At 70.1% G+C, this 25,722-nt stretch overlaps 3 protein-coding genes across 5 annotated transcripts; 2 read left to right on the forward strand and 1 right to left on the reverse strand.

The window, feature by feature from the left end:
* Positions 1-234: 234 nt before the first annotated feature.
* PSMG3 (proteasome assembly chaperone 3) lies at positions 235-2,071 on the forward strand. Its single transcript, XM_054565699.1, has 3 exons — positions 235-277; positions 787-1,024; positions 1,621-2,071. The coding sequence occupies exons 2-3, from the start codon at positions 809-811 to the stop codon at positions 1,771-1,773; spliced, it is 369 nt and encodes a 122-aa protein (XP_054421674.1). The 5' UTR covers positions 235-277; positions 787-808; the 3' UTR covers positions 1,774-2,071.
* Positions 2,072-6,717: 4,646 nt separating this feature from the next.
* TMEM184A (transmembrane protein 184A) lies at positions 6,718-11,648 on the forward strand. The gene is made up of 8 exons (XM_054565773.1): positions 6,718-6,945; positions 8,600-8,765; positions 9,137-9,227; positions 9,333-9,408; positions 9,506-9,597; positions 10,071-10,240; positions 10,709-10,906; positions 11,422-11,648. The coding sequence occupies exons 1-8, from the start codon at positions 6,718-6,720 to the stop codon at positions 11,646-11,648; spliced, it is 1,248 nt and encodes a 415-aa protein (XP_054421748.1).
* Positions 11,649-14,059: 2,411 nt separating this feature from the next.
* Positions 14,060-23,671, reverse strand: MAFK (MAF bZIP transcription factor K). 3 transcript variants are annotated; one of them, XM_054565868.1, is made up of 3 exons: positions 23,497-23,671; positions 15,765-15,844; positions 14,060-15,173 (listed from the first exon to the last, which is right to left on the reverse strand). In XM_054565868.1, exons 2-3 carry the CDS (start codon positions 15,798-15,800, stop codon positions 14,754-14,756), a joined length of 456 nt encoding a protein of 151 aa, XP_054421843.1. In that variant the 5' UTR covers positions 15,801-15,844; positions 23,497-23,671; the 3' UTR covers positions 14,060-14,753. The 3 variants fall into 3 exon arrangements, with proteins under 3 accessions (XP_054421843.1, XP_054422022.1, XP_054421931.1); XM_054566047.1 differs by lacking the exon at positions 23,497-23,671 and adding an exon at positions 16,452-16,469; XM_054565956.1 differs by lacking the exon at positions 23,497-23,671 and adding an exon at positions 16,317-16,354.
* Positions 23,672-25,722: the final 2,051 nt, after the last annotated feature.

Here is a 25,722-nt window from a genome sequence, read left to right on the forward strand (position 1 = left end):
CGGACCAGGGGAGCGGGGGCGCCCTGCGCGCAGGGCCTGGCGCCGGCGCCGTGCCCGAGGCCGCAGGCCCTTCCCTAAACGCCCGGCACCGAGCTCCCGAGCGCCCCGCCAGCACTCAGGGAAGCAGGGAGGCCAGGACTCACAAGCCGGAAGGCCCGGCCAGGGGACCGGAAACCCGGAGGCCGCACATCCGGCAGGGCAGGGCCGCGCCGCGCCGCGCCGCGCGGGGGCGGGCCCGCACCGTCCCTGTGCGTCACTTCCGGGCGCCGTGATTGAGGTGAGCGCGCACGGGCTGGTGGCGGGTGGACTCCTCGCTGCCCGCTGCCTCGCGCCTCCGGGCTCTGTGCCCGGCCTGGCGGTCGTGCTGTGGGGCCGGTTGTTTCCCCAAACGCAGAAAGTAAAGCCTCCGCGGGCGGACCGGCGGAGCGCGCGCCCCTGCTCTGGCGACGGCTGGCTCCCCCGGGGAGCCTTCCCCCGCGCCGGTGGCGTGGGCGGCCACCCGGCTGGGAACGCGGCCGCCCCACCTCGCGACCCCGAGGCGCAGTTGGCAGCGCCCTTTCGCTCCGGCCCGTCGGCGCAGGCGCGCGTCCAACCGGCGGCTCCGGAAAGTCCCAGGGGAAGCCCGCGTGGGCAGAGACTCTGGCTTTGAATGGGCCGCATCTGTTTGTGTTTAAGGCCGAGCGATGCTCCTGTTGGAGCGGCAGGGCGCGTCTGACGTTGGCTGACTTGCTCCTCTTCCTCCCTTTCTGCCTCCCTCCGCGCCTTCCTGTCTTACATAAACGAAAGGTGCCGTAAAAGAGGCCCAGCCATGGAAGGCAAACCCTTGGTGACATCAAAACAGAGGACTGAAGTGGTGCGTGGGGTCCCCACCCAAGTGGTCTGCACAGCCTTCAGCACTCACATCCTGGTGGTGGTGACCCAGTTCGGGAAGATGGGTACCCTGGTCGCCGTGGAGCCCAGCAAGGTGGCCAGTGACGTCAGCAAGCCGGTGCTCACGACCAAAGTCCTCCTCGGGCAGGACGAGGTAACGTGGTTGGGAAAGAGTCTCCGTGGTGGCGGAAAAGCCGCTCCTGTGGCTGTCACTTGCCCGTACGCACGCGGAATACCCAGTAGGTAGGCAGCCCCGTGCGCAGGCGGCGGCATTGTCCCGGGCCTCCGTGGGTGAGGCATCCACCTGCCGGGGGCGGATGCTTTCCCCAGCCGGTCAGCACTTGATCCAGCGGATGAGGGGCGGTGCTGATTTTGCGGTGGGAGCCTCCCCTGAAGCTGGACCCTGTGGTGACACATGAAGGTAACGAGTGGCCGTCCGCGCTCGTTCTGGAAGTGAGACTTGACAGAGGTCCTGTCTGCAGACGTGCCTTTCGGGAGTCCTCCCGGATCAGTCGCAGCCGGGAGAGATGCGAACCGGGACGCACTAAGCGGATGAATTGAGTGGTGTCTGCTCCGCGGCGCGTTCATGCCGCAGGGTGTCGTGAGGCTCGCTGAGCCCCGGTCCCAGCCCATCACGCTCTCCGGCCATGGCTTAACGGTGGTGTGGGAAGCCAGTCTGGTTCCCGGGGACCCTTAATGAAAGTATCAGAGGGGGAAAGATGTAAATTGTTTCTCCCCTTCCCTCCCCAGCCTCTCATCCACGTCTTCGCAAAGCACCTGGGGGCGTTCGTGTCGCAGGAAGCGGGGAACAAAGCAGTGCTCCTGGCCGTGGCCATGAGGGACCGGAGCCTGGAGGGGTTGACAGCCGTGCGGCAGGCTGTGCAGGCGTGCCAGGTGTGGTGACCCGCGCCCGCCGGAGCCCAGTGGAGGCCGGCGCCCTCTGGGTGTGCGGGCCCACCCACGGTCAGGCAGAAGCAGGGGCTCCCCGGCGGTAGGCCTGGCGGCCGGGCGGGTGCGCGTCCCCGGCAGACTTCTGTGTGGCCGCCGGCCCTGTCCATGGAGCGAAGGCGCGGAGTGCGCCCTGGGAGTCGTGAACGGCCTCGCCAGGGCCCAGCTCCTTGCGTGTTCCTGGCCCTCCCTGGCCCTCCCTGTGTGGTACCAGCGGCGGCGGGAGATTGTTTTTGTATTAAAAACCAGTGCTTAACCCAAGCTGCTTCGCTCCCTTCTTATCAACACTGAGAACGTACAGACCCACGGGCTGCATTCGATCCAGTGCGCCTTGGGTGGGGGGACCTCGGGTGGCACGTACAGGGTCTGTGTTCATGGGTGTGTGCATGAGCACGCGCACAGGAGGGCGTGGGGTCCACGCTGGGGCCCCAAGCACTCAAGGGGGTGGGGGCTCCTGGAGAAAAACACCCCCACCTTGAAATTCTGAGAGTCACAGCCCCTCCGCCCCCAGAGGTCATGCCCCTGACAGGCCCAGGGAGCCACCTGGTAACCAAAGGGTCCAAGGTCTGTCTGGTCAGTCCAGGCCCAGGTCGGTGCCCTGGCTTCCCCGGGACACATCCAGGACTGGCAGCAGCTCGCTCTGGGGCGATGGGCAGGTATGGACAGGCCCTGGGCATGCGCGCGTGGAGACCAAGGCAGGAGGCCTGGGGAGGGACACAGGCCCGGCGTGGGCGAGACAGGCGGATGGCACGAAGTCCCAGAAACCCTAGCGAGCGCAGGGGTGCCCTGGGCCAACAGGGTGGCTGGGCTGGTCCGCCCTCGGCCTGGCAACCAAGAGAAGCCCACCCAGGACATGCCCGGCGGGCAGGCCCAGCTCGGCTGCAGCAGCCTGTGACTAAAGGAACGGCCGAGGGGGTGCCAGCTGAGCCCCCATCCTGACGGGTGACCTGCTCACACAGGGGTTCCAGTCACCTGTGGGAGCTGAGGCCGACAGAGGCCCAGGCTCACAGACGTGGCCGTGGGTTGGGGTCCCAGGCCACGGGTTTGACCTGCGCCCAGTGCCCGGGCCCAGGCGAGGAGCAGAAGTCAGCCAAGAGGCGGTGCGTCCCCGCCTGCCCACCGCCTGAGGGACCCCAGGCTGGGACTGTCATGCCATCCTTCCCTGTCCTGCAGAGCGGGGCTGGGGGGCCGTCCCCCCAGCCCCCGCTCCCCGCTGCTGTGTGTGTGGCCTGGAGGCCTGAGCACCTGTGCCCTTGGCCAACGTTGAGTCCTGGTCTGGCTGCCCCCGTGGTGGGGTTACTGAGTCGATGGCCGTTGCCTGGGCCAGGACAAGCGCTCAGCGACAGGCCCTGCCGCCCCCGGGCTCCCGCAGAGCCCAGGGCCCGGGCTGCCCGGCCACCCCGCCCCACCGCTGCGGCCCCCGCCGCGCCTCCCTGGCCCAGGCGGCGCAGCTCTCAGCTACAGAGGGGTCCCCAGACGGGGGCCGGCCTGGAAGGAGGGTCAGTGCCAGCGTCAAGGCCCAGAGCCGGCGGGCAACAGGTCACCAGGGGGCACGGCAGCACTGTCGCGACGGCGTTGAGGCCTGGGACTGGCCGGCAGCCTCTCCACACCCAGCAGCCCGGGCACCTGGGCAGAGTGAACGCTGGACAGAGGCCCTGGCTGCCCAGACCTGGGCCCGCCGGTCTGTCCAGTGACAGGCTTGGTCAGTGTCCGGCCCCAGCCAGCCCCGCCGCCTCTCCCGCGCGCGGGCCACGACACGGGGTGCCCAGGACCAGGCCTCGGGGCCAGAGAGCCCTGGCCTGGCAGAACGGTCAGCCTCCTGGACACAGGAGCCGACCCCTCGATTTCCAGGCCCGAACCCTTTGTTCACCGTGCGGGGCCTCGGCACAGCTGGGCTCACTGACCTCGGAGGACGGTCACCTCCCCCGTCCACTGCGTCCTGCTTGCTCACTGGCCTTGATCTGGGGGTCTGGGCCCTGGGAGGGCCACATGGCCACCTTCCCCTGAGCTCAGGGCACAGCAAGGAAGGTTGTCCCAGGTCCCCAGAGACGGTAGAGGCCTGCATGCTGTACCCCAGGGAGGGGCCCTACGGACGAGGAAGCGGAGCGGTAAAGGGCCTGCTGAGGTGGCCACACAGAGCCCCAGGGTTATAGAAGGCACACAAGGCACACGCTGGCATGGAGGGCCAGGCCGAAGCCAAAGCTGCTCCATGAGGCAAAGGCATTGCCCAGAGTGTGTAGGGGGCTCTGGGGTGGGGCAGCCTCAGAGCTGGGCTCTCGGAGGCCTTCCTGGAGGCAGTGGCGGAACACGAACATGCCAGGGGTGCAAAGCTGTGGGAGCAGCCCCGAACGGCACTGGGCCGGCCTCCACCATCAGAGCAGGGGATGGGCTGGAGCGGAAGGAGCTTCCGGGGGGTCAGGGACCCTCTGGCCATAAGTCGGCTCGGTCTGACGTCAGAATCCCCGGGGCCCCCTTGCTGCCGGCAGCCCGATGGGCCAGGAAGACCGCCAGGCCTCCTGCCTGCCTTCCCTCCTGTCGCGAGGTGCCTCTGAAGAAAGGCAGAGCTCTGGGGTCCCTGCTTGCAGCATCCCCCCCGGGGCCCTGGTGGCTCCAGCGGGGGACGTGCCTGTGGCGCCTGTGCACAGCGCCCCTGCCAGGCGCCCACCCATCCCCAGCATCGGCCTGGAAGGACTTAAGCCTTTGCTTGCCCACCTGTTGCACGAGTGCATCCCCTGGGTCCCTGCCAGCCCTGTCCTTGTCCTGACATTGGAGTCTGCCCGGCAAGGCCCCTAAGCCACTGTCCCAATGGGCAGTGAGCACAGGCCTGCCCACCCTGAGCGGCACTGGGCTGGTCCCCGGCACCAGCGGGACCCGGGCGCCACGGCAGGCGGGGCTGGGGGCGAGCACCGTCGGCGCGCAGCTAGCGCTCGCTGTGCCTGGGGAGGGGGGGCCGCACTGCCGCCCAGGACCCTGGCTCCCCACACGACGGACTTGGCCGGGCGGCACCGGGCTCTGGAAGTTCCTGGGGGGGCGGGGAGATGGGCGGAGGACACTGCGCAGCCACAGGAGACGAGGTGACACCTGAGACGGCAGGACAGCAGCCGGCCGGGAGGAGGCACCGCGCCCGGGGCTCCGGGCAGAGCTCGGGGGAGGCCCTGCGGCATGTTGGGGTGGGGGTGCAGGCTGGGCGCGGCCCTGGGGCTTTAACCGAGACTCAGGGCCCGTCCTGGGCCGGGGCTCCTGAGGGCATGGTGCGCGTGAGGCCGCAGGGGGCGCGCCCCAGGGGTTGGCGGCCTCGTCCCAGGGCTTCCCATACCCTTGGGGGACCCTGGAAACATGGACGAGCCTCTGGGCTCCCCAGTCCCACCTCTAAAAAGGCACGACCACCCAGCAAAGCAGGCTGTGACCCCTGGTGCCCATGCACGGGGAGGGCCGGTGACACAAGGGACAGGCCCTTAGGTCCCAGAATGGCACAGAGCGGCAGCTCTGCCCACCGCCCAAGGGCCCACGCCCCTCCGCAGCCCGAGCGGGACAAGACACAAGCTGAGGCCCCCCGGCCCCCCCAGAGACAAGTGGGGAGCCTCTTTCTGCAGCAGCCGTGGCATGGGGCTGACCGTGGGGCAGGCGAATCCGGCCCCCAAGCAGGGCCAGGGACTGCCCCCCAAAAAACCAGAAGTGTTTCCGATATACCTCTTAGGAACAGGGCTTTTTGAATGGAGGTGAAATTCTCATAAAAAATCTGACCCATTTTTAAGGCATTTAATACACGCACAATGCAGTGCAACCACCACCTCGGTCTTCTTCCAGAAATTTTCGCCCCCCGATGGAAACTGTCCCCTGCACCCCACCCCCCGGTTTCAGGCCTGCCCTCTAACAGCCTCTGGCCCAGCTCCACCCACCTTGACCCGCTGCAGACCCTGCCACCTGTCTTCTGAAGGTGGCTGCCTGGCCAGGTGGCGCAGGCAGGTGAGGGCACCTGGCGGCCAGCAGGTTCCAGCGAGCCAGCTGCCACGGAGCAACAGCCAGGAGGGATAGAGTGTCCACAGCCCCTCCCCCACCCCCGCAGCCCTCCCTGCCGCCGGGAGCTCAGGTGGAGCTCAGGTGGGCCACCCCGCGATGAAGCAGCCGCTGCCCTTCCCCAGGGCTCCTGCGGCCTCCGGGTAGTGGGCTTGACCAGCCCCCCGCGGGCCATCAGTGGGGGCCACGTGGACACGCGAATGACCAGCCAGGTCTCCCAGGGCTGGGCCAGAGCGTCCCGCCTGAGACGTAGGTGCCAGGCCGTGACAAGGCAGGAAGAAGAGGTGAGGCCAGACAGAGCTGTTGGCAGGCGTGGGAGGGGGGAGCTGCCTGGTGCCCCAGCAGAGGGGCGAGTGGCTGAGGACAGGCTGCGGGGCTAGCAAGGGGCAGAGCAGGGCACCCAGACGGCCCCAGGGAGCCGGGGGGCGGTGCTGGGCTGCGCCCCTTGAACCTCCTGCTCCCTGGACTCTGCACAGCACCTGGGGCTCCCCTACTTTCCCAGATGTCTTTGGTCCCTGACTAGCAGGCTCCCCATAGGCCTCGGTACCAAACATGGGGACCGCCCCAGGTCCCAGTCAGGCAGTTGATACCTGCACCAGGTGGCTGAGCCCGGTGAAGGAGGCGCCCCAGGCCTGGGCCTCAGAGCCGGGGTCCCTGTGCTCAGAGGGCGCCCCGGGCTGTGGGGTCAGGAAAAGCAGGCAGGGTGGTTAGACTCGGGCCCCCGCCCTGACCCTGGGAAGGGCCAGCGGCCAACGCCAGCCCGGGCGCCGCCGGGGGGAGGAGCTGCCTCTCCCCACTGCCCCTCTCCTCCTAGCCCTGGGCCGTCTCCAGCCTCAGACGCCTTCGCGCTCTCCTCCCGCCGAGCACCCCCTGCCTGGGCAGATGACTAAGGCCCCGGGGCTCCTGGGGCCTGCGGGAGGCCCCCCGGGGTCGGCCCCCTGGCCGCAGCCCGGCACCCCGACGGCCATGCCCACCGAGCCCGGCGGGCTCTGGGCGGACCACGTGGGCAACAGCTCTCAGGGCGCCTCCCAGCTCTTCCTCAGCACCGCGCTGGCCCGCGGCCTCTCGGGCGTTTCCGTGTGGACCGCCCTGGCGCTCACCTGCCACCAGGTAAGCCCTCCCCGCCGCACCTCCTCCGGACCGGGCCCTGCGGGCCCTGCGGGGGGGTGGGGCCGCAGCGATGGCCTCGAGGCTGACAGCCGAGGCCCGAGGCCTGGCTGGACAGGGAGCCGGAGCTGCAGAGCGCAGGCCTCAGAATCGGCAGCCGGCCAGGGGGCGGGGGTGGGGCTGGGCTTGGAGGCGGAGGTTCGCGGGGCAGAGGGCCGAGGGCCCTTCGCCTGGAGCACATCATCCGCCCCTCAGCCTGTCCCCGGAGGTCGGCACTGCCGTCCCATTCCACGGACGGGGAGACCGTGGCTGGGAGAAGCCAGGGGCCTCTCTCAGGCTCCAGAGCCGGGAGGGGAAGCTCCTCTTCCTCCAGAGGCCCAGGCAGGAGCAGGGGCGGAGCGCGGCGGAGGGACAGGGTGTCCGCTCCTCACAAGGGAGGCCGTGCGCCCAGCCCAGAGCCTCACAGCTCGGGAGACAGGACAGCCCAGGCCTGGCACAAGGGTGCGTCCAGAAGGGACGGGGTTGCTGAGCGCCGGCGCAGGCAGTGCCAGGTCCTGAGAATTCCCCGACATGCGACATGCGGAAAGGCACGGCGGGGAGGGGCCGCGTCTGCCCCCGAGCGGCGTGCAAGCAAAGCTGGGAGGCCGGAGTCAGTGGTGGGCCAGGCAGAGGGCCGCCTGGAAGGGGCAGGCCCGGTCATCGGTGCGGGGGGGAAAGGCCGTGAGCACCGCGGCGCTGGGCCGAAGGCTGCTGAGCGGCCGGGGGCTCGGGGGCGGCAGCGCCCCGGCCCACCCTCGTCCTGGACGCCCCCGCCCGCCCCTTAGCCCATCCAGGGCCCAACGGGGCGGACAGGGACGGGAGCCCTTGCCGTGACGATGGGCCCGCGAGGCTGGAGAGGACAGCGGTGCTGGCCCTGGGAGCAGAGCGCGGGCCTCCCCGGGGCTGGTCCCGCCGCCCCCTGCGCGCTGCGTCAGCTGGGGAGCGGCGGCTGACAGGGAGCCAGCTCGGGCTGCCAGCCTCCACCTGCGCCCCGCTGAGCCTGCGGGCCGGGCGCCGGCCTCTGCACACCCCGTGCCCGCTGCTCGGCCCACCCTCCCCGGCCTTGCTCCCCTTCCGCTCACTGCGCCTCCTCTGGAATATCATAGAAAACTCTAGAAACGTTTACAGATGAGCTGTCACCGCCCACACTTCCCCTGGTCCAGGGGTAAGAGCGCTGCCTTTTCCCCATTTTGCCCGCGCGTTTTCAGCCCAGCGGGGGTGCGGCCCGGCTCGCCGGCCGGACACGTCCTCCACGTCGCATCCTCTCAGGGCGCGTCTCCGCTTTCCTGGCGGGGTGACACCCTCGTGCGTGGCTGCACCACGGCGCAATCAGCCGGCCAGCGCCGGGCATGGCGCTCACTCTGCGTGGCCCTAACAGACATCCTTCGGCATAGGGGTCAAAGGGCACCAGCCCTACTCATGTCCCCGTGGAAGTGCCAGGCTGCCTTCCGGATGTCCGTTCCCACTGGGGCCGTGACGGCCCCGCGGGAGCCCCTCCACGGATGAGTGAATGAGCGAGCGAGCGAGTGAACAGATGACCGCAAACGCAAGCCAGGATGAATGAGTGGCCCCGCCCACGGGGTCGTGGCCCCGCCCCCACGCCCGCCCCGCCCCCCAGATCTACCTGCACCTGCGCTCCTACACGGTCCCCGCCGAGCAGAGGCACATCATCCGCCTGCTCCTCATCGTGCCCGTCTACGGCCTCAGCTCCTGGCTCAGCCTCCTCCTCCTGAGCGGCCGCCCGCACTACGTCTACCTGGACTCGGTGCGGGACTGCTACGAAGGTGAGCGCGGCCCGCCCGCCTCCGGCGTGGGCGCGGGTTCCTCCGCCCGAGCCCAGCGAGCGGCGCCCTCGGGCCTGCGCCGGGGCCGCCTCACGGCCACCGCGATCCTCCTGCCGGGGCGGAGCTGCTGGGCGGCGGGCTGCCGCCGGCCGCCCGGGACTGGGAAAGGAACCAGGCCTAGACGGGGCGGGCGGGCGCGGGGACGGAGTCGCGGCGAGCGCCGGGGGCCTCGAGGCGGACGGCGGCCCACGGCTGGGCCAGGGCCCCGGTGCGTCTTTGGAGAAACGGGTCGCGGTGGGCGCTGGCCGGGGAGACTCCCTGCAGGGGCGCCCAGGCTCACACGCCTCCGCCCGCCGGCCGGCCGGGCGCAGCCTTCGCCATCTACAGCTTCCTGAGCCTCTGCTTCCAGCACCTGGGCGGCGAGAGCGCCATCCTGGCCGAGATCCGCGGGAAGCCCGTCCGGTAAGCGCCTCCCGCGGAGCCCGCCGGCCCCTCCACTCCCGGGCAGCGGGCGGCGGGCAGCGGGACCCGCCCCCAGGGCCGGGCCTCAGGGACTCGCACACGCAGGTCCAGCTGTCTCCACGGCACCTGCTGCCTGCGGGGCGTGGCCTACTCCATCGGGTTCCTGCGCTTCTGCAAGCAGGTGAGCGGGCCTTCCTGCACCGCGCGCCCGCGCCCCGTCCCGCCCCCGCCCGGTGCCGCCCACACTCCCGCCCCCACTCCCGCCCCCCCCCTCCCAGGCCACACTGCAGTTCTGCGTTGTGAAGCCCGTCATGGCCTTGGTCACCATCGTCCTGCAGGCGGTCGGCAAATACCACGACGGGGACTTCAAGTGAGGCTGGCGCGGCAGGGGGCTGCGGGAGGCGCGCAGGGGGTCGGGGGGGGGGGCGGCTGTGCTTGGAGAGGGGCTCAGCGCGGGCGGGCAGGCCGTCCACTCCTGGGGGCAGCGGCAGGGCGCAGCCCTGGTCACGGGTGAGCCCTGAGGAGCCAGGAGTGCGCGCAGCGGCCCGCCCACCCGGGGGGGGGGGGGCGGGGGCGGGGGATTCCAGGGCGCCGCAGGCCCAAAGACCACGGGCTCACACGCTCACGTCTACCTGTGTCCACAACACAGAGGGCGTGTCCTTCAGGCTGTGGCCCGCTGGGCAGGGGAGGGGCAGGAGAAGGGCCACGTCCTTGCTGCTGGGTGGGGACTCCCTTGCAAGGCCCCCTGCCCCTCTGGGGGGGTGGGTCTGGGCGGGGGCCGGCTCCGCGGGTGCGGGTGGGAGGGCGCGGGCCGGCCTGACCCCTGCCCGGCTCTGGCCCCAGCCTCCGCAGCGGCTACCTCTACGTCACCCTGCTCTACAACGCCTCGGTCACCCTGGCCCTCTACGCTCTGTCCCTGTTCTACTTCGCCACCCGCGAGCTCCTGCAGCCCTTCGAGCCGGTCCTCAAGTTCCTCACCATCAAGGCCGTTGTCTTTCTCTCCTTCTGGCAGGGTGGGTGAGGCCGCGGAACCCAGAGCGCCGGGCTCCAAACCCACCTCCCCCTGCCCGCGCTGGCCCTCGGGCCCAGCCTCAGTTTCCCCTGCTGCGGCATGGGGAGTGACAGCCCTCTCAGCCGGAGCTGCATGCGGGGGCGGCGCGGGGGCGGCCAGGCTGTGGGCCCTCCCCCAGGCAGGTGAGGGCTGTGGGGGGGCCCGGGCCTGGGCTTGTGAGGAGCCTTAGATATCCAAGACCCCGGCTGCGGAGCCCCCGAATGCCAGTCCCCCCCTGCATGGATCGGGGCCACATGGGCGGGCAGGACTCCCCGGGGTGGGGGCCACGGGGCCTCCGTGGGGGCCAGACCTCATCCCCCACACAGGCCCTGCCAAGCCCATGAGGCTGGCGGCCGTGGGATTCCAGGCCGGGGTCCTCGCCGGCCCCGCCTCCTGTCCAGGGGCGCCTGAGTGACTGTGGCCTCGCCAGGGGTACTGCTGGCCATCCTGGAGCGGTGCGGGGCCATCCCTGCGGTCCAGGCGGTAGACGGGAGCAGCGTGGGGGCCGGCACGCTGGCTGCTGGCTACCAGCACTTCCTCATCTGCATCGAGATGCTCTTCGCCTCCGTGGCCCTGCGCTGCGCCTTCACCTGCAAGGTGTACTCGGAGAAGAAAGACAGCTCGCCAGGTGCGGCCCTGCGGTGGGGGGCAGGGCGGCGGCGTGGAGGGGGCCAGCCCTGCCCTCGCCGGGTGCCTTTCTCGCCACACGTCCCACCCTGCTCACGGGTCTGGGGCAGGTCAGCTCGATGCGCGGGGAGGGCCGAGCCCGGGACTGGCCACGCGGGGGCCCAGGGGCAGGCAGCCTGGACCGGACGCTGGGCCCCAAGGCCCCTGCCCACCACGCCCGGGCGCCCAGGCCGGCCTGGCGGCGGGGGGACAGGGTCTGTTGGTGCTGGCTTCCCTAGCGAGTGGCCCCTTTGGGCAGGGACGGCTTGTGGATGCACCGGCCACCATGGCTTTCCTGAAACCTGTGGCCCCATTGGGGGCATGGCTGGGACAGCCCATGGAGGAGCCGGGCCCGCATTTGGGGGTCCTCGCTGGCCGAGCTGAGCCCCGGGCAGGCCAAGGCAGCAGGAGCAGGCCTGGGGCTGGGGGGTAAGTGGGGGAGACCCCACACTCACCACGCACCCGCTGCTACTCCAGCACCTGTGGCAGCCATGCAAAGCATCTCCAGCGGCCTCCGGGAGACCGTGAGCCCACAGGACATCCTGCATGACGCCGTCCACAACTTCTCGCCCGCCTACCAGCACTACACGCAGCAGGCCACGCAGGAGGCCCCGGGGCCCGGGCCCCGCCCTGGCGTGGCCGGCGGGGGCCGCAGGAGCCGCAGCGTGGAGAAGAGGGTGCTGATCCCCGCCGAGGAGCTGTAGCGGCCAGGTGGTCTGGCGTCCGGGAAGGACGGGGCCCCTTGGCTGTGGACCCTTTTGCCAAAGGCCAAGCCCCTCGCGAGAGCCCTCCTGCCAGGCCCGTGGGACAGGCGCCTGAGCCTGCCAGGAGCAGCTGGCCGTCCCCTCAGGTGGCCGCCGTGGGGGGGGTAGTGTGCCAGCGTGGCCTCCCCCACCCAAGAAGATGCCCCCTCATGTGGGCCGGGGTCAGAGGCCCCAGAGCCGCAGGCGGAGCTTCCGCTCGCTTACACATAAACCTGGGTGTCCCAGCAGCCCCTGTGCCTGTTTCTTTGGTTGGCGCCCCGACACCTGCGCTGTGGGGGGGTCGAAGTCTGGGCGCTGGGGGACCGTCCCGCTCCGGGCAGAGCAGGAGTGCGCCCCGACACTGCATGTCCCCCCACTCCCCGTGCCCCGGGGCAGGGCATGCCGCCTCCTCCCCCCGCCTGGGGCCTGCACCCTGGGCTCTCTGCCTCCTCCAGGGAGCTGACCCCGGGTGGATGAGGGCCCAGCCTCCCAAGCCAAGAGGGGAACAGAAGCAGGGAGGGGGAGCCTCTTGGAGCCCCCGTGACTGGTGACCCAGTGTGGACGTCAGGGTCACGGCGTGGGCAGGGGCTGAGTGCAGCAGTGGCTGCAGGTCCCCATCTGTCCTGTGTCTGGGCGTCCGGCAGGGTGGGTGGGAGCCAGGCGAGGGCGCCCAAGAGCCAGCAGACAGGGAGGCCCAGGGTCCGCCTCCCAGCACCCCCCCCACCCCCCGCTGCCGTGGCACCTGGGAGAGGCGGGGCACCAGGAGTCTCAGAGACAGCAGGGCGGGGCCAGGGCTTCGGGGCACTCCCTGGGCCTGGGGACAGGGCACTCGGCTGGCAGCCCCCCAGGGCCCAGCCCCCACCCACGCCCCACCAGCTGGGAAGTCCCCCACCCTCTCCAGCTGGGAGGCCCCGAGGGCCCGTCGGCCCCCCTGGCTGGGCCACCCACAGCTCAGCTAGCAGGTAGAGGGCAGGGAGGCTTCTGGAGGCGGCAGGACAGAGTTGAGGTGCCAGGCTGTGAGGGCGGGGGCCGCCCTGCACGCCCAGCTTGGGGAGGGGCCCCCACGAGCCTGGAAGGGAGCCCGGCCGCCCCGCCCACCCAGGGGCTGTCTGGACACGGGGCCTCGCAGCCCGGGAGACCCGCTCCTGGCAGCACCCCACGTGGACACTGCTCTCCAGGGGGTGGGGGTGGGGGGGCTGGGCCGCGGGGCACAGCCCATGCGACAGCCAGGGCACCGACTGCACACAGAGACACATCTGAAACCAGAAAACTTTATTGCAAAGGTACAAAAGCGTCCGGCAGAGATGTACAGCAATAAATTAGCTGGTGGCCGTGGGGCGGGGCGGGCCACGTGCCTCGTGGACAAGGGCCACAACATAGGGTCTCTTCTCAATAATTTATATCGGGATAAAAGCAGCACAAAAATAAATATTGAAATGAGATTGCTGAGCGGTGGGGTAAGGGGGAGGTGGGGGCAGCCTCTGGGGGGGGGCGCCTTAGCACAGGAGACAGCACAGCCCCACGTGGCGCGTCCTTGCCTTTTCTCTTAAATAGAAACCCATATATTAACTCGTGACGATGAAGCCTCCACACTCGGGAAGGAAAGCGCAGGGCCCCCACCCCCTCAGCGGGCGGCTGCCCGCCTCCCACGGGACCGGGCGGGGAACCTGGGACAGGCACCCAGCGGGCGCTGGCTGACCCCCAGGCCCGCCCGCCCCGCAGACCCGGCAGAGGGCAGGCGGGGAGACAGGAGCGGCGGGCGAGCCCAGCCGCCAGCCTGGACCCACACAGGCTGCGGCTCTGCTGTGGGTTTACAGTATCAAACGGGAAAAGGTACAAAAATCTGCACGATAGAATGTGTATAACTTTATATATATACTTCTCTCTCTCTTAAATACTCCCCACGGTCCTTACTGACATCCAATGTGGATTACCTGCCACAGCCGCGCCCCGGCAGCTTCCGGGCACCGGCCTCTGCGCTGAGGACGCAGCCTCAGGGCACCGCCGGCGCCCCCCCCACCGCAGGCTGCCCCCTGCGACGCCGATACGGCAAGGACGCAGCCCTTCCGGGCACAGCCGGCACCCTGCCCGGGGCGGGGCCGCAGCAGCTCTCGGGGAGGAACCCCAGCCGCCGTGGCCAAGGCCGCCGTGGCTCCGCAGCGGAGGGAGCCGGCGGAGGCTGCGGGACGACCAAGCACCAAGGTCGCAGAGCCCCGGTCCCCTCTGCACCTACAGGCTGGCGGGTGCCCCACCTCCCCAGCTGCGCCCCTTCTCACCCCGGCCCCCCCGCCTCCAGCAGCAGGGATGGGGGGGTGCGGCCCACCGCTGCCTGCTGCCCCCTTCCCCTCCCGGCCCCAGGGCCCCCACCCCCGCCTGCCCCTGGCTCCACCCTCCAGGGCTCCTCGGTGGCGGCGGGGCCAGACAAGTGCTGCTGGGGGCCGGGGGCCTCCCTCGTCACCCCGACACAGTGACAATTCACAACATGCAGACAACTCTCCACGTGGACCCCACAGGCCCCAGGTGACCACCTGTGACAGGCCGCTGCCCCGGCCCCCCCACAGCTCCTGCTGGCGCAGGCTCCCGGGTAGGGCTGCAGCAGAGTCGCCGTGTGTGGGCGCCAGGGACAGAAACTCCTCCTGGAAACCAGGGCTCAGTCAGGGCAGAGGGCTCCGAGCTGGCCGGCGGTCACGGCAGGGGACAGCTGCCGGACGGATGGAAGACACAGCCCCTGCTGTCTGGCCACACGGCCTGGTGCCGCCCGGGGACCTTCGTTCCGCACGTGCCGGCTCCCCTGGCAGACGCAGGCCCCCGAAAGCAGGCGGTCTGGAGAGAGCAGGCGGCCGAGGCGGCCGGCGCGTGGGCGTGGGCGCGAGTGGGCGCGTGGGGGAAGGCGTGTGGCGCACAGCTTCACGAGACCCTACTCCTCATCTGGCACCCACAGCCGCCCGCGGGGGCCCCGCCGGAGTCTGCGTGCGGACTCGGACGTCGGGGGTCTGTCCCCATGGGCCCTCTGACAAGCGTGGGGACGTGCCCGCTGCCCGCCCACCTGGCGCCCGGCCCCCGGCACTAGGAGGCGGCCGAGAAGGGCACGGAGGGGGACTTGACGATGGTGATGACGCTGGTGGTGGCCACCTTGGAGGGCGCCACGGGGCCGCGGGCCACGGTGCGCGCGAAGGTCTGCAGGGCCTCGTACTTGGCGCGCAGCGCGTCCAGCTCCAGCCTCATGCTGGCGTTCTCCGAGGCCAGCTTCTCCACCTCCCGCTGCAGCTCCACCCGCTGCCGCTCCAGCTCCTCCTTCTGCGTCACCCGCTTGATGCGGCAGCTGGCGGCGTAGCCGCGGTTCTTGAGCGTGCGGCGCCGCTGCTTGAGCCGCACCACCTCCTCCTTGGACAGGCCCCGCAGGTGCTGGTTCAGCTCCCGCACCGACATGGACACCAGCTCATCGTCGCTGAGCGCTGGGGCGTTCTCGCCCGCCTCCTTCTTGACCTGCGGGCCCAGGCACGCGGTCAGCGCTGGACCCCGCCAGCGGCTCGGTGTCCGGGAGCCCTGGTCCTGGAGGCGGCCCCCGCGCCCCAGGCCGCCCTGGCACCCCCCCACCCCGGGGAGCCCCTCAGCACCGCGGCCACCGCGGCTGCAACACAGGTCGTTCCCTGAGGGGCCGTCGGCTACCCCGGCGCCTGGCGCAAGACTGACACGGAGGGGGGGGTGGCGGGAAGGCTTGGGGGTACGCAGCCCACAGACACGCGGAGATGCCCCTTGGCTCCCAGGGCCAGAGACTGCGGCCCCAGGGCACCGCCAGCCTCAGAGGCTGAGAGGGACCGTCAGAGGCAGGCCCTGGGCCGGGCCACGGGGCCCCTACCCAGGGGAGGGGTCCACCCTCCACCCTCCACACGGAAGCCAACTGCCCGGACCCCAGGGCTGGCGTCTCCTGAGGCCACAGCCCCCAACTCTCCCCACCTGTTCCAGGTGAGGGGGCTGCCTTCCGACCGCGCGGAGGGGGGTCCAGGGGGCGGGGAGGGGCTGGGCAGGGGCAGCTCGGCCACCCGCCGGCGCCCCGCCCGCCCGCGCCCCACTCACCTTGAACGCCTTGTTCGGTTTGGGATTCGTCGTCATAACCTGGGCACGGTCCCCGGGGCAGAGCTGCTCGGAAGCCGTAACTGGAAGGGCACAGGACACAAACGGGCAGGTCGGGTGCTGCCGGGCTGGGGACAGGCGGGCTCCGCCGCAGGTGGCCTGGAGCGGCCGCCCACCGCGGAGGCTCCGAGCAGGCTGGGTGCACCCTCCCTCCGTCCAGGCACAGCGCCCCAAGAGCCAGGGCGGGCAGGCGGCCGGGCCTGGGGCTCCGCCCAGGGGACCCCAGCGGCTCCCAGGGTGGCCGGGCGCACCGTGGCGCAGTGCCCCCCCCACCGCCGCCAAGGGTGCCAGCTCCGGAGGGAACACCAGGCGGGCGCTGGCGCTCGCACCCGGAGCCTGTCCGCGGCCGAGGCGCACGCAGCAAAGGCGCCCCGAGGACGGCCCCACCTGGCACCCAAGGGGCCACCCGGCGCGGGCAGCACCTGCCCCAGCGAAGCCCCTGCGGCCCCCGAGAGCGTGGGCCCGTTTGGGGGCCCCGCCCCCCCGCGGGCCTACCTCTGCCAAGGGCACGGCAGCTGTGACATCGCGGCCCCACCGGGGCGGCCCCAGCCCGGACCTGGGCCCGAGGGCGGGCGGGGGCGGGGCGCCCACAGCGGCCTGGGAGCTGACGGCAGGGAGGGCGGCCGCCACCTGAGGAGCCCGCGCGTCTGGCGGAGCCGTGGAGCCTCGGAGCGTCCCCGCCGCCGCCGGCCAGCGCCGCCCTTCTCGTCTGCGCGTCTGCATGGTGTCACACATTCTAATCATTCATGAAAAAGCCAGCCAAGCATCCCAAGCACGATTCCCCTCTGATAGTTGCCATGGAGACCTTGGGAAGTAGCCAACTCCTGATGGTCGTCATGGAAACAGAGAAGCCCACAGCAACAATGGCTTCGGGCCAGCAGGGCCGACATCGCAGGTTGTGGGACAGTAAACCAACCCCTGTGCCCTGTGGCGGGGTGGGGGGCAGGGCACCAGGCTTGCTGGCCGACCTGCCACCAGCCCGCAGCTCGGGGGCCACCTGACGTGCCAGACCCCAGACGGGCAAGCCAGGCGGGCAAACGCCAGAGAAACAAACGCACCTCGGAGGGTCCTCGGGCCCCAGGGACGGGGCCCTATCACAGCCTCCACCTCGATCCAGGCTCAGCTGGGTGGGCGGCCCCCACCCCTCCCAGGGCTGCAGCCCCAGGAGCCCCCGCCCCCCGCCCCTGCCTCAGGCACTGCCACGGGCCTGCCGGCCCCTCGCCACCGCGGCTGCCCACCCAGAGCAGGGCCCAGGCACCAGGCTTGCAGCCCCCGCCACGGCCCCCTCCTGGGCGCTGACAGAGGGCGGTGGGGAGCAGGGCCGGCTGGAGACCCCCGCACCCCTCACGTGGTCACACACGTGTGCCCGAGGCGACGGGCTGGGGTCTGGGGAGATCCCAGCAAGGAGCTGAGCGCCGCTTCCGACAGCGGCTCGACCCTTGGCATGTGGGGCGGCCCCGTGGGCCCGCCCTGCCCTCCAGGGCTGCGGTCACAGCCGCACGGGAGAAGCCGCCGGAGAAGCCGCCGGGGCTGTGAGAACCGCTGCCACACGGAGCGAGGAAGGGCGGCGGGGGTCAGCGCGGCTCCCATCCCGGCGAGCACGTCAGCGCACGAGGGCCTGGAGGCGCCAGGCATAGCTCTGCGCTGAGTCACCGGCTGTTTACAGAGCACAAGCTCACATTCCCACAGACCGGCCCCGCCCGCCCAAAGGGAAAAGGGAAGGCCCCAGCCAGGGCCGGGCCTCCGGCGGACCCCACGCCGACCCCACCAGGCGGCGACGGCTGTGTCCAGAGCCTTCCCAGCCAGGACACGGGCCGCGGGGCAGAGCTCAGGGCAGGGATGCTGCCTCCCGTGCCTGCTGCCGTGGGACCCTGCTGGGGTGGGGACACAGCCGGGATGCCCACAGGTGGGCCGGCCTCCCTGCCGCAGCCTGGAGTCCGGTCGCTCAGCGCGGAGCCCGCCCCGCCCGCCTCCCTCGGCCTCTGGGGGCCCGGACGCCAGGCGAGGAGCCTCAGCAGGGACAGAAGAGAGGCCCCGGGGTTCCCCGACCAGGGGTTTGACCTCAGGACCTCTCTTCAGTTCTCAGGCCGTCTGTTCAACAAGTGTAACGTGAGGCCCGGAGGAGCAGACGCCTGCAGACGCGGGGGGACGCTGTCTCCTCGAGATCGAGCTCGCAAAGAACGAGCCGACCCTCTCTCTGTGTGTCCCCATCCCCTCTTCAGAAAGGGGCGGTTGGGGCGAGGGCCCCGGGGCCTGTCCGGCTCGCAGCGCCTCAGCTGGGCCAAGGGGCTGACTCAGGAGCGGCCCTGATGGGGGCTCTGCGCCACACACACCCTCGGGGCTGCGCCAGGGCCCCCGAGGGGCCCGAGACCCAGGACCGCCGGGACCCCCGCTGCCGCAGGCGCATCGGGCCTCGGCTCTGCCCACCTTCTGGGGCCCACTCCCCTGGGCCCCCGACAGCCGCGGGAGACCCTGGCGGCCTCCGCCCCGACCCAAGCAACCGGCGCGGGCCGTCGCCGGTGCTGCAGGGGCCCGGCCACGCCAGATGCGCGGCACTGACCGGAGCGCTCAGAACGTTAGAGAAATGACCACGGGCCCCTGGGAAGAGGTCGGCAGAACCGTCCTGGCACGTGAGAGGGTGCAGCGCTGCTGCTTCGAAGCGGCTGCCCAGCGCCGGCCGGGGGCCCGTTTGGCTGGAGCGTTACCCACACACCAAAAGCCTGCAGTGCGATTGGCGGCCGGGGCACGTCCGGGAGGCGACCAACCGAGGCTTCGCGCGCACATCGACGTTTGTCTCCCTCTCCCCCAGCCTCTCTGAAATCAATAAACGTGTCCCAGGGTGAGGATTCAAACCACCACCGTCCCGCACGAGGTGCCCGCAGACCAGGGAACCGCAGCGCCCCCGGCGTGCGGAGGGCCGCTCACACGCCCGGTGCCCAGCTGCGTGGAGACAGCCACGGGCGGCCTGGCACCTGCGGCGGGCGCCCGCTGCCCGCCCCGGCCCCCCGTGGCCCAACGCCAGCACTGCCGCGTCGGCGGCCGGTCGCACTGGAGGCGCCCCAGGTGCTGGCCCACGTCCACCAGAGAACAAACTCAGTCACGCAGGGAGTCCCAGCGCCAGGCAGGGCCGCGCTGCCACCGTGGGGACAGCCACGAGCTCGCCTCCACAGGCCTGGTGACGCTGCTGGTCCACAGGGCACGCGGTCGACAGGGCACGCAGTCCACAGCTGCCGCTCAGGACACTTCGCAGTGACCACCTTCCTAATTGAAGAGGCTGTTCTCCAGCCCGAGGCCAGAAACTCCCCTCTGATGCGCCTCTGCGCGCAGCGAACAGGAAAGCCGACTTCCTCCAGCGAGCGGAAGCCCACCGGCAGCGGGGGTGGGCCCGCTCCATGGCGGCGGGCTGGGGCGCGCTGGGGGCCGGCGTCCCTCCCCTGCCAGCCCTGTGAGCGGCCCGGGGTCCTGCCCTGGGCCTCCTGGTGGGCCCAGGCCCCACTGCCCTAGAGCGGGCAAGCTGGAGCCTGGGACTTGGACCCCAACTCCCAGCCGACGCTGACCGCTCGCCCACCGCTTCAATGCGGCTCCTGGCCTCTATGGCAGGTGCCGGCCGGCCCCGGCTTCAGGGCCCATCGGCAAAGCCAACTAGGAGCGAAGACTCCAACAGCCCCGGGTCTAGATAACCTAGCAGAAAAGGGAGTTTCAGACTTTCGAAGGCTCTTTTTATTTTCTTCTTTTCTTTACATTTTATTTATATGTTCTTAGAGGGACAGGAAGAGAGGGAGAAAAAGAGGGAGAGAAACATCATCACGGATGGGTTGCCTCTTGTATGTGCCCCAACTGAGGACCGAACCTGCAGCCCAGGCAGGTGTCCTGCCTGGGAACTGGACCGGCGGGAACGGAACCAGCGGCCTTTCGGCGTGCGGACACCCGCGGCCCTGCGCCGCAACGGCCAGGGCTCGAAGACTCTCATTCTCACCTAGAGGAACCAGCAAGACGCCCTGCCCGGCGCGCCTCCGGGGGGCAGGAGACCGAACCCGGCACACAGCACGGGCGGGCCCTCCGGAACACTTGCTCCTGTCCGGCGTGGGCGGGGGGGAGGGCAGGGGGTCCCTGCCTCGGCCGCCACCGCGGGGCCGGCCCTGCCAGCCCCCGACCAAGACCAACACCCCGCCCACTGCGTCCCCCCACGTCTCAGGACGGCAGTCCCAGAGGAGCGGCAGGGGCGGCAGCAGGCTCCGCGGGACGCAGGGAAGGGGCTCCTCCCCAGGGGAGCAGCAGCTGACTCACCCTGACCGCCTGGACGGGGCCACCTCTGCCCCAGGGGGACCGGGGCCTTCGCAGCCACCCAATGCTGAGCGCCCTCCAAGCCCAGCAGGGCCCTCACATCAAGCGCATGGCACCCAGCGGCCGACACCTCGCAGACGGGAGGGCTCCCCACGCCCCGCCCACTCCGGATTCCAGGCGCCAGCTCCCCTCAACGTGGGGGTGCGCCCCTCAGAGCCTTGCTGGGCGCCCCTCCAGCCCGGCCCACACCCAGCTTGCAGGCTGGCCCTGGCTGGGTGCCCTCCAGCAAGACGTGACTGTCTGCCGGGCTTGGAGGACGTCTGGTCACCTTGCCTTTGCAGTTCGAGGAAGCTGTGTCATCCTGGCCACGTCCAGAGGTGACTCAGCCGGTGGCGGCTCATGGCAGCCTGAGCGCCACACCTCCGGCCAGCCGGGCCGGGGCCCTCGCTCCCACCCCCCCGCTTCAGCCGGGCCTGCTCCTGCGCCGCTGCGGGCTTCTGTCCTCTGCCCGGCCCGTCTCCCGTTTCTCCCGTGGCCAGGCCACCACGGGCCCAGGCTCCGCACGCAGCCAGGACGTCCCCCGGGACACCTGCCCTCCTCCTGTGTCTCCAGCTCAGGGGATGACCCCAGAAAATGCCCCTGAGGCCTCTCCTCTCCTCACACGTCCACTCACCGGCCCTGGTCTGCTGGCCTCAGCCCAGCACCCCTGCTGCAGCCCGGCAGCTCCGTCCCAGCGAGGCCCCCCAAATACTGCCCCCACTGGCAGGCAGGGGATGCCCACCCCCCTCAGCATCCTTCCCAAGCCCTCCCCTGCCCTGGCCACCTACTGACCTGTCACGTTCCAGGCCTCCCCTCGGCTTCTTAGAGCCCCCCCAAAAATCTGTGCTGGCTCTCACCCTTCTCCCCCGCCCTCCCCCCAACCCTGGCCTCACTCGGAAGCCCCCTCCTGCACTCCTGAGCACACAGGGCCGCGCGTGCTCTTCGTGCCCAAGGCTGGCCTTCCCCACCCAGGGGGGCAGCCGGGGACCCCCACCCCGACACCTGCCCCCCACCCCCGGCAGGTGAAAGGTTTGCTGCATAAGCAGATGTGTTCGCACAGCTCTGAAGGGAGGCCCGGGGACGACTCCCACCCCAACACCCCTCCGCTCCCCGGGCCTGGACACTCAGACAGGCAGCGCAGAAGGGCCGGCGGGCGGCCACATGCCTCCGCCACCACCGGCCGGGCCAGGCCCCCTGGGCTGAGCTCCCTCGTCCGACAGGGGTGGGAGTATGTGTGTGCGTGTGCATGACTGTGCGTGTGCGAGCGGCTGTGTGTGGGCGTGCGTGTGCTGGGTGCTCTGAGGTTCGTCCCCACCTGCCCTAAAACTCTAGGGTTGAGAGATGACACTTTCAACTTCCTGAAACTGTAGGAAAGAGGAAGCATGACAAGTGTGTGATTATGAAAAGCAAAAGTAAATATCGCAGGGAGCCGCGCACCTTCCACCAGCACGAGCAGGGGGCGGTGCAGGGAGGGTGAGTCACTGTTTACTGCGCGGAGGAGCGGCCCAGCTGGCCGGGGCTGCGCTTCCCGTGTGGACCGGACCGAAACCCAGCGAGTCTGCTCCAGAAGCCATCCGGCTCCAGGACAGCCGGGCAGCAGGCAGGGCATCTCCCAGGCCACGAGAAGACTGTAAACAAACTCTCCCGTGGCTCCGGGGCCCGCAGAGGAGCGCACGCAGCTGCGGACAAAGCAGGGCACCCGGGCCGCCCCCCAGCTCCTGCAGCCCCGGGGCTGGAGCAGCCAGCCCCACGCTCAGTGAGAGCCCTTCCCCACGCGGCCTCGAGTCAACGCCCGGCTCAGCCACCACCTGGGAAATGGGGGACGCTGAACCTGGAACGGGTCCCTTGAAGTCCAGATGCGTTTCAGCGCAAAAGCAAATGCTCCTGGGAGAAGCCTTGCTGTGTGCATTAACATCCGCTTTATTTTTAAATAAGAGTCTAGCTTTCAGTTGTAAAAGCCGGTCCCCTCGACCAGGCTCCAACTTGAAGTCCCTGCTGGGTCACCAGGGCAGAGGAGCCCGGGAAGCTCCTCCACTGCCCACAGTGCGAAAGGTGGCAAGTGTGCCCCCCAGACCCCTCCCACCAGCCCAGAGCCACCTTCCCGAGAGCCCGGTGCCCCCGAGGACCGCAGGCCTGGAGCCAGCGCTCCGGAGGCCGTGTCCTGGCACAGCACCTGCGCCCCGAGCGCGGGCAGCAGGGCCTTAGCAAAACCAGTCAAGCCTGGGCGGCCGTTGGGCAGCGAGGAATCCACTGACCCCACGGCCCTGGCTTGGGTGTGTCCCTGAGCAGAGAAGGTGGCTGCTAAGGGCCCGTGGCTGAATGAACTGTTAGGTGCAAGATCCCATTCCTGCTTGGCCAGAAGAGCCGTGTGAAAGGTAAACAGGGGCGTAATCATTAACACAGGAGAGAGCCCGCAACTACCAGCAACCCCGGCTGGCTGAGCCGCCCTGCCACAGGCAGGGGTCCGCGGTGAAGGCTCCGCAAGTGCGTGGGAATCCTGGGGAGGCAGGGCAAGGCTTTGCTCCGAGGAGTCAGACTCTTCCCCACCATCCCCTCCCAGGCTCCGCAGGTGTGTAAGCGGATAGACTGGCACAGCACCTGTGTCCTAAACTCCGCACGATCACAGAAACACCCGCATTTAAAGTTAGAAGAGAGGCTCATTCACCGAGGAGGAAACCGAGCCCGGAGGAGGGGTTTGGGGAAGTGACATGTGTGCCCAGTCCCCCTCCCCACCCAAAGCTGTCCCACGGAGGCCTCCCTCCGGGGAAGCCCCGGCAGGCCCGCTGCTTTGAACGTGACTTCGATCGGCGAGTCCCCAGCTTCTTCCCTCCCCACCTCGATAGGTGTGGACCCCGCCGCGGACGTGGGAGAAAGGGGCCGCAGGGCCGGCGGGCAGAACGCGGAGCCGCTCGGGTATCGGAGGCCGAGTGGCCCAGCGCGACCACGCGCTCCCTGCACGTGGTGGATTATTTTCGCCCCCGCCTTCCCGCCTCGGAGTCGGCCTCCGGAGGCTAAACGCAGACAGGTGGGGAGGGAGGGGGAGTCGAGACACCCGGGCACCCCCGCGCCGCCCTCCTCTGGGAGCCCAGCGTCTCCAGGCTCCCGCACGGGGCGGGGAAGGGGGCGCGCTCCCCAGCCTTGAAAAGGAAGGCGACCCAGTCTACGGGCCTGGACAAGGCGCCCCGCCCGCGCGACGCTCCGGGGCAGCACACCTGACGGCAGGTGCGCGGGCCCGGCGTCAGGCTCGGGGTCCCGCCCAACTTCGTCGAGAGTCCCCTGCGGCCCCGACTCACCGGCGGGTTGCCCGCCACCGCGCCCCCGGCCCTCCAGGCCCCGCCCGACAGCCCCTCACCTGGCGTCGCGCGGGGGCCGCGGGCGCGCGGCGGCTCCTCGCGGGCACGCGCTCTCCTCCCGCTCGCGTTCACGCTCGCGCTCCCCCTGGGCCGCCGCCTCCGCCTCCGCCGCGCGCTCGGGCTCCGACTTCGCGAAGAACAACAAGTCCCCCCCGCCGCCCGCAGCCAGCGCGCCGCCCGCCCGGCTCCCAAGCATCTGACACCGCTTCCGGGATCGGCGTCGCGCGTCACGCCGCCCCGCCCACCGCGGGCGTCACGGTCCCGCCCACCCGGCCCCCGCCCACCGCGCGGTGATGCCCCGCCCCCGGAGGCCCCGCCCCCTACGGTCAGCCGCGCGTGCAAAGGCCGGGTTCTGCCGCGCCGGGTTCCCCGGCCTCCTCCGACCCGACGCGCGTGGAGCTCTCAGATTCGCGGCCGTGGGAGCCGCCCGGCCCTCCGCTCCTTCAGCGCCCGGGCGCCGCCCTGGGCCCGCCTGCACAGGGCGGCCAGAATGCACCTGTGCTGCAGGTGGGGCGCCTCGCGTGTGTCCGTGTTACCCGAGCGGGCCCCCTGGCGTGTCCCCAGTCTCATCCCGCCGTTCCCAGGGTGGCCCCAGGACAGTGCTGCGGACATTACAACCCGGTCGCAGGGTCCCGAGGTTTTCACAAGAAGCGACGAGCTGGACATGTGCGGGGGGGCACACAGACCTCCCTGCTTTGCAGCCTGGTCCCCCGACCCCAGACGAGGAAAGGGCTCCTGGCGGCCCCTCCTGAGGAACGCCCCCATCAGTCTCCTGATGACCCAGTTTTGACGAACGAGTGGGTAAAGAGAAACATCTCTTTTCAGTAGGAGAGTCAACTATGTGACATGGTGGTAAAGGGCTTTGATGCCAGCTCCAGGATCCAGGGCTCCCAGACCCAGGGTCCAGGAAGCAGCCGGCCCGAGCCCCAGCTGGTGGCGGCCACGGGGCGACCTCCGCAAGGGCAGGCCCTGGGGAGCCGAGCCGCCTCCCCCGCCGCAGATGGAGGACAGAGCTGGCAAGGCGGCCCACCGGATGTCGCCCGGCCTGGCCCGCTCAGCGCTGGGACGGAGGCCTTGCCCCTTGAGGGTTTCGGGACCCCGGCCTCAGAATCAACGAGCTGCCCCCGGGAGGCTGCCTGTCGGAGCCGTGAATGAAGAGGCCGGAATCCACCAGGGCTCCGGCGGATCGGTGGGCTTCCCGCGGGCACGGAGCCTCTGCCAGGGTGGCCGGCGCCGCCAGCGCCTTTGGATACATCCTGGGACACGGACGGGACAGTGCCGAGAAGCGTGTGGGCCTCCCGTGTGCCCTTAGCACCGCAGCAGGCCCGGCCCTTAGGGAGCCGGGGGCTTCCTGCTGGGGGGGCCTGGGCTCCCTTCCCAAAGCCCCGCCTGCACTCAGCGTTCACGGCGCCCTGCCTGCGGGCCCACCGCGGCCCTGGCTGCTGCCAACGAACGCAGGGGCGGCAGGAGCCGCCCGCCCAACCAGCCCTCTCCGGGCTGTTTTCAGAGTGTTCTCCCCCGGGACTGGAAGGGGGTCCCCTTCCCCTGCCACCGCTCTGCGTGGGGCCCACCCACTTCACAGCCGCTCCCCGCGGGCCCCGCCGTGGTTGGCATAATCGAGCTTCTCACTCGCATCCTCGCCTTCCTAACTTGACTGCAGCCTTCTCACGTTAAATTGTGGTTACGAAGAGTGTGTTCTAAGGAGTCTCATTCAGTCCGTGAAAGCCGGGCATCAAGCGGTTAGAAGCGGACGGAAGTGGAAGATGGTGGCCATGCCTGGGGGCCTCTTCATTTCACCTCCCTGGGTCTTAGTTTCCTCAGCTTTAAAAGGAGCTCAATAAAACAGAGTGAAGATAGAGGGGATTTTTTGTTTTGTTTTTTTTAGGTTTTATTTATGTACTTTTAGACAGAGGGGAATGAAGGGAGAGAGGGACGGACCCATCGGTGTGCGGTTGCCTCTTGCGCACCCCCCACTGGGGACCTGGTCTGCAACCCAGACACGTGTCCTGACTGGGAATCGAACCAGCAACGCTTTGGTTCCCAGGCCAGCGCTCAATCCACTGAGCCACATCAGCCAGGGTCGAAGATGGAGTTTTTAATAAATGATGTTGGGGCAAAGTGATAACATGTGCCCTGAACGGGGATCCAACCCACAACCCTGGTGTATGAGGACGCTGCTCTAACCAGCTGAGCTACCTGGCCAGCTCAAAGCATTAAGATTCTTA

This window comes from Pteronotus mesoamericanus, unplaced genomic scaffold, assembly GCF_021234165.1.
Source record: "Pteronotus mesoamericanus isolate MK-2021 breed Mesoamerican mustached bat unplaced genomic scaffold, CSHL_Meso_final contig_1, whole genome shotgun sequence".
NCBI lineage: Eukaryota > Metazoa > Chordata > Mammalia > Chiroptera > Mormoopidae > Pteronotus > Pteronotus mesoamericanus.

Coding starts and splice junctions, on each gene's coding strand:
- MAFK (XM_054565868.1), bottom strand. CDS start 15,800: ATGACGACGAATCCCAAACCGAACAAGGCGTTCAAG. Junction 15,174..15,764: donor AACCGAACAAGGCGTTCAAG/GTGAGTGGGGCG, acceptor CTGGGCCCGCAG/GTCAAGAAGGAGGCGGGCGA.
- TMEM184A (XM_054565773.1), top strand. CDS start 6,718: ATGACTAAGGCCCCGGGGCTCCTGGGGCCTGCGGGAGGCCCCCCGGGG. Junction 6,946..8,599: donor TGGCGCTCACCTGCCACCAG/GTAAGCCCTCCC, acceptor CCCGCCCCCCAG/ATCTACCTGCACCTGCGCTC. Junction 9,409..9,505: donor TCCTGCGCTTCTGCAAGCAG/GTGAGCGGGCCT, acceptor CCCCCCTCCCAG/GCCACACTGCAGTTCTGCGT.
- PSMG3 (XM_054565699.1), top strand. CDS start 809: ATGGAAGGCAAACCCTTGGTGACATCAAAACAGAGGACTGAAGTGGTG. Junction 1,025..1,620: donor TCCTCCTCGGGCAGGACGAG/GTAACGTGGTTG, acceptor TTCCCTCCCCAG/CCTCTCATCCACGTCTTCGC.